The 6,450-nt window shown below is 38.9% G+C and overlaps 1 protein-coding gene across 1 annotated transcript in view; it reads left to right on the top strand.

The window, feature by feature from the left end:
* The first annotated feature begins 3,276 nt into the window (after positions 1–3,276).
* Positions 3,277–6,450, top strand: part of COL9A1 (collagen type IX alpha 1 chain) — an 88,056-nt gene continuing 84,882 nt past the window's right edge. Inside the window, exons 1-4 of the mRNA XM_042939136.1 lie at positions 3,277–3,302; positions 3,841–3,914; positions 5,116–5,193; positions 5,333–5,465. Coding sequence (XP_042795070.1) covers positions 3,289–3,302; positions 3,841–3,914; positions 5,116–5,193; positions 5,333–5,465 — 299 coding nt within the window. The 5' untranslated portion in view covers positions 3,277–3,288. The remainder of the gene's footprint in view (positions 3,303–3,840; positions 3,915–5,115; positions 5,194–5,332; positions 5,466–6,450) is intronic.

The following is a 6,450-nucleotide window of genomic DNA, read 5'->3' as shown; positions in this document are numbered from 1 at the left end:
AGTTCCAACTCAAATTATCTTGTCTGTTCTTGTGAATGTATTTAGTATCTGTCTCCCTACCAGCTGTAAGGTTCATGGAGCAAGAACTTGGTCTTTCTTTGCTGTGCCTCTTTGTTGAGATCAGTTCAGAGCTCATGGTAGAAAAGTCACCAATAAATATTTACCAAGTGAAAGAGCTCCTGAACTAAACTCGGGGTTCCTAAACTCTCTTCTACTTTTTTTGTCATGGTACCTGCTCTTTCTTCTGTCCAGAATGTACTGTACCCACTTGTTTTCTTGGTAGGCTTCTAGTCTTCCTTTAAAATTTCACTTCCTTTATGAAAAATTCCCTGATGCTCCTGGACTGAGTTGACTTGTTCTCAGTGACACCGCAGACTTGTTCCCTCACTATTTTGCAGATATCTTCATATTGGACTTCCCGATTAGACTGTGAGCTTCCTCAGGGCAAGGCTTTTTGTCTCCCCAACTCGTAGCACTTGGTAAGAGTGGTTGTATATTGAGTACGTATAGTCATTCAATAAGTGTTTGCTGAATAGTTGGGTACACAAATGAAAGAGAATAGATGATCAAGGAAGATGATTATTTGTGATGATGTTCCCTGATTTAAACTGTAAGTAAATAAAATCCTGGATTTATAGAAAAGGAAAGATTAGTGTGTGTGTTTGTTGTACAGAGCAGTAAAGGGGAGGGAGGGAGAGAGTAAAAATGGATGAAAGCATAATTATTCTGTACAAAATACTTCTATTTACAAAATGGATCATTTAAAAATATCAAGCTGTCTTAGTGCAGTTACAATTTTACATAGTTGATCAGATTTAATTTCCACATAGTTTCTCAGGAACATAACTGTTTGGTAAACCGAGGGAACAGTGTTAATGATGAAAAAGTTTATGTGTCTGTGATTTTAGGGTGCAACCTGACCCAGGCCAGAAGAGTGTGGGCTTTGTACTTCTCTCTGTGAGACTCTCATGTCAAGTTATGAAATATGATTAAAATAGAAAATACGGGTGGAAAAAAAAGCATCCTTAAACGTGTGTGTGTGTGTGTGTGTGTGTGTGTGTGTGTGTGTAGAAAGAGACAGAGAGAGAGAGAGAGAGAGAGAGAGATCTTTTTTTTCTGGATTTATGTTCTTTCTTAATAGAGTAGTTGTTTGGTCTTCATCATCTTAAATAAAACTGCCAAGCTGGAATAAAGCCAAACCACTTATAAGAAAGCCTATTTTCTTCTCATTTAAGAAATATTTTATTAGAAGCCCCCCTTCATTTGCCTTGTTATTCTAGCTGTAGAGGGTTCTTCAAAGTGGGAGGAGGAGGAGACAAAAGCTGTGGTGAGATCTTAAAAACACTTAACAAAAGGATTTCTCAAACACTTAATTACATAGGAAAATCTACCTCTTTTGTTTCCCACAGTAAATAATGTTAGAGGATCTGTAGTACAAATAAAGAACCTAAGTGGATGGAAAGTGTCCCTTTGGCAAATGCCCCTTTCCTTGTGGATCTAGAGCTGCCTTACTTCGTGTGATTTGAGGGAGGTCCCCAGCTGCACATTTTCTCTTCTGAAGTCCTACCATTAGAAGTTTAGAGGTTTTGGGGGGTTAATAAACCGATCTATTTAAATAAGCCCTGGTCAACTTTCAAGAAGAAGCTAGGCTAGGGCCATTTATAATCCTATGACTCAGCCAAAGTGGCTACCCTTGGGAATCACTATTGTGATAGATGGAAGGAGAATGACAGGGGCCTATGGAGAGCCCCAAACATTGTGAGGAGATGGATGTCCCAATGCCAGTGGAGAAACAGGTCATGAGTGGAAAAGGAACGGGGGACAAATGGTGTGGATGTTCAAGTACACTTGGTTCTCAGCTCATCATGGCAAACAAAATTTCTATCAAACTGAGGAAGGAAGAAGAAGAAAGGATTTTTTTTTAAGAAGCAACAAAAACTAAAAATAACACCATTTATTTTGCAATTAAAAAATTAAATTGATTTGAAAATTAAAGAAACTTCAAGAAAATAAAACTACTTTATGCAAGACACTGTAACTTATTAAGATCATTGGACCATCAGAGCCTGAAAGTCTGTTTTTGGATTGGACACTGATGCCACCCGGAAGCAGACCATCCTAAGTGGGTGGGGTGGGGTTCTCTCTTGAAGCACTCAGGTTCTAGAAAGAGGGTGGGTATGTGGGACATGGTGCTGATAAAAACCTTTCTCTTTAGGTCTAGGCTCCTTGTAACATGCTCTCAACTTGTTTATAGAGGATAATATGTTGTGTATTTCCAAGTACATTCTGCTCACCTCTGGTAATTATAGAGTTTAAGAAGCAATAAAAACTAGGGGGCTTGATGTTACATTTTACCAAGATTTCCAGCCATGATGTACAGAGAGCTAGCATGTACCGGGTAACTAATTAGCTGTGCAACTTTGATCAAGTTACAAGTTACTTGATTTTCTGTGCTTCAGTTGTCTTACCTGTAGAACAGGAATAATTTTCATTTTACTTTATAGTGTTAGGAGAATTAAATGTTATCATGCTTCAAGCATTTTCAACATAGGGGGGCAAACAGTGAATGAAGTGTTAGCTATAATGATAATGTTGATGGGGAATAATGATTGTTCCCCTTAGCTAGGCATTAGACTCTGCTTTGTTATCTTGTTTAATTCTCAAAAAAATTTTCTTAGGTAACTATTTTCAACCCATTTTCACCTAAGGCAACAGAGTTACAGACAGATTAACTTGCCTCCAGACATACAACTAATAAGCTTCAGAACAAACGGAGATTCAAATCTAGGTTGGCTGTGAACCAAGGCCCCCATGAGTTCCCACATCTCTGCTTTCCAGTGAGTCCCTCTTTACCTCGGTCCTCTAAAAGCATTCACTGTATTCCTATAGCAGTTCTAAAAGCTTCCACTGTATTCCTATAGCAGCTTGCCTGAGTTTTTCTGGTGGTTTCTCCACATCCTGACTTTTTTTTTTCTTTTTAGCAAACTTTCCCTTGCTAATCCCTCCTTCAGTATAACCTTGTTAGTTTTGGGGACACACCCCTGGCTAGGCCTGGGCTTACAGGGCTGCCTCTCCCCACCCCTTCCCTCTGCTGTGGTTTAAAGTGTCACCAGATGCCTCTGGTTCACTCCCTTTGCTTTAAGCCCTTACAAGGGCAGGAGGAACCAAGGCTGGGCCCATAACCCATTAGTACTGGGGTGATAGTGAAGGGGTCTTGGGGGAGCACTGACCCCCCTGCAACCCCTTCATCACTGGGACTGTTGGCACAAAAGAAAACCAGTAGGGGAAATGAAGAACTTCTGGTAAGACCGTGACACTGGAAAGAATGGTGGGGAGACTGGGTTGGGGGCCCTTGAAACCAAGGGTCTGTGTTTCTGCAGTGGTGGTAAGATGAGAGGAAGTGAGGGGAGGTGGGAGAGGGGAGAAAGGAAAGCAAGAGAGATGCAGACAGATACAGACAGAGAGAGCCAGGGAAAGACAGATGAGAATGAGGCAGAAAAGAACAAGCATAAGAGATAGGAGAGACAGAAAGAGAAAGAGCTACTAAAGTGAAGAGGGAGGAAAACTAAGATGAAAGAAAACATAGACAAGGAAATAGATATAGAAACAGTGAGACGGGTAGCTATGGAGAAAGTGAGAGAGAAAAAACAACAGTCTCATGATTGTTTTAGTGTAGGAGCTGGAAACATGAGAATTCATTAAGTCTCTGAAGATTTCAATGTCAAATGGAAAAACTAAACTGTAATGAGATTTGATCACCTACATTACGTTTACCATATTTCAAAATATTTAAGTCTGGAGGGACTCCTGTTTGAGTCATTTTTCTTTTCTCCTCTTCAGGAAAATTCCAATTTTCTTCTTTGTCTGCAGTTTCCTGGGATCTTGGGCATCTGCAGTTGTCAAGCGTCGCCCAAGTAAGGGTCACAGTTTCTGGATTTTGAAAAAATCACTTGTTTGCAGAAATGATCAGGCAGGGCTGTGGCTGAGAGAGGACGGAATGAAGTATCCATGGTCCTTCACAGCCTCACTCTTCAATCCTGCTTTAGCCATGGTTTACTCCATGGCTGGTTTTATGTGGTCAGTGATGGGTATGGAAGAGAAGTCTTGGCTGCAATCACAGTCAGCAGGAAAGCCAATCTGTGTACTCCAGTGCTTTCCACAGTGCCTACTTGGTTCATATGGTGATTGGTGATGTTGGGTGGGCGGACAGATGGATGAATGGATGGATGAATGACCCGGGGTCACGGGAGGTGTAAAGAGTGTGTTTGATGTGCTGGGATGGCTGGGCCAAAACTTGTAGCTGGAAAATGCTTTTTCTGAAGTTTAGGAAGTCACTGTTGTCAGGGTGACAACAGGGTGCTCATCAGGGTGCTGGAGTTAGTCACAAAAAGCCTTCTTAAACAAGCTTTCTCCCTGCAACCTTCTACCTGTGTAAGAACCATCCAATTTAATTCTAGGATTTCTCATCGAATTAAGCGTTTAATCATTTTCATGGTTCTTTTTTTCTCATTACACTTCCCCATTCTCAGATGCTAACAATAGCCTAGTTGGAATGCTTTTTTGATCTCTTGGAATGAATCTGTAAAATTAAAAGCATCCTATATATTTTATTTTGGATTAGTGAATCCCAAGTCTCCCCCCCAAACTCCTCCTCTATTTAACAAAGATTCTTAAGAACCCCACTCTCCAGAAGTCCCACTGAACGGGCTCAAGGCTGGCTCTGGATTCTCCTAGGAATTCTAAAATTTGTGGTGTTTAAGGAATATTTTCTAGCCCAACCCACCAGAAGTTTTCCAAACAGGCATCTGACACTGTGCCATTCAGAACATTGTGCTGCTCTGGTTCCAAAAGGAACAAATTCCTAATTTCCCCCAAAGGAATATTTTCCCAGTACAGACTACTAAAACAACTTTGCACCTTGCTTCCCTTCCAGGATGAGTTGAAGATGAATGAATTATAATCCTAGAGACAAAGTAATTAAAGCCAAATACACTATAGGCAAGGTGTCTGGTATACTATTCTCCTTTAAATAGTTTTTCAGCTCTTATTATTATTGATCTATTTTCATGATCTCTGTAGGGGTTGGGGTAAGATAACATGCTGTCTCTTTTGCAGGGTTCCCTGTTAATTCAAACTCTAATGGTGGAAATGAACTCTGTCCAAAGGTTAGGATTGGGCAAGATGATTTACCAGGCAAGTAGCCATGTATCATATTGAAAACGCATGCTTTCTACAAACCTACCTGATATATTCTTTTATTTGGGAAGGTTGTGGAAAGGAAAATATAACCGATCTCATTTTAGACTTTTTATTTTGTGTCCCCTTTCTGTAGGGTTTGACTTGATTTCTCAGTTCCAGATAGATAAAGCAGCATCTAGAAGAGCTATTCAGAGGGTAGTGGGATCAACGGCATTACAAGTGGCTTACAAATTGGGAAATAATGTAGACTTCAGGATTCCAACAAGGTATATAAAAATATTTTATCTAATTATCTGCCTAAAATGCATTTTAAAAAATGAAAAGCTGCCCAATGTTAGAGAATCTTCAATGCTTCTTAGGTTCAATGCTTCTTAGATCATGATTTTTTTTTAAGATGAAGGAACTTATTTACCTATCTTTAGTGTCTAAATATATGAATGCGCTTCATGTTTTCAGTATGTGATTTGCTTTTCATTCCAAGGAGAAAAAAAAAATCACTGGGACCATTATACATTGATTCAGGACATGTTCTTATTACTTTGCTCTCTGTTTTTGTATAATTTGTCTGGTTTTGGCTGAAAGGACCCTCTGTGAAAAGTGCCAGGGGTTAAGCATAAATTTAACTAGGAACCACGGAGTGGTTAGAAGACTCACAATGGTGCTGTTCAAGCATCCTGGTGCTGAAACTGACCACACATCTACTGCCTGGCTCCTGGCAGGAATCAAACAAAAGCAAAACTAGAATAATGACAACTGAAGCAATGGTAGTGATAATAATTTAAAAATCCTCCACTTCATTTACCTCCGTCTCTAGAACTATATTTTTTATCCTTTAAATTATTGATAAGCGTGGTGCTTCAGTTTGTATATGTGTTGAGTGATGCCATTGTTATGAAGGAGCTTTAGGATTTTCAGTTTTATATCACCTAAATACCTTATATGTAGTTATCATAATCATTGTATGTTTCAGGTACTGCAAAAAATTGAAATTAAGATTCCTTTGATAGATGAACAAGAAAACTAAGGCTTTGATAAAAAAATTAAGCTGTAAAAGTAAACAATGATTAATTAGAACAGTAAAAGAATATTATAAAAGCTCTAAATGTTTATAATAATAAAAATTTTGTTCAAATTAGAATATTCTGATATAGTGCCAGACTGTAGATAGAAATTCATGTTTTGAACATACGAACTGCATTTTATCTTTTTTCTAAATATGAGCTATGTTTTATAAAATGACAATAGTGCATT

Source organism: Panthera leo, chromosome B2 (assembly GCF_018350215.1).
Source record: "Panthera leo isolate Ple1 chromosome B2, P.leo_Ple1_pat1.1, whole genome shotgun sequence".
NCBI lineage: Eukaryota > Metazoa > Chordata > Mammalia > Carnivora > Felidae > Panthera > Panthera leo.
The sequence above is the reverse complement of the archived record's forward strand: the minus strand, read 5'-3'. Positions and strand labels throughout refer to the sequence as shown.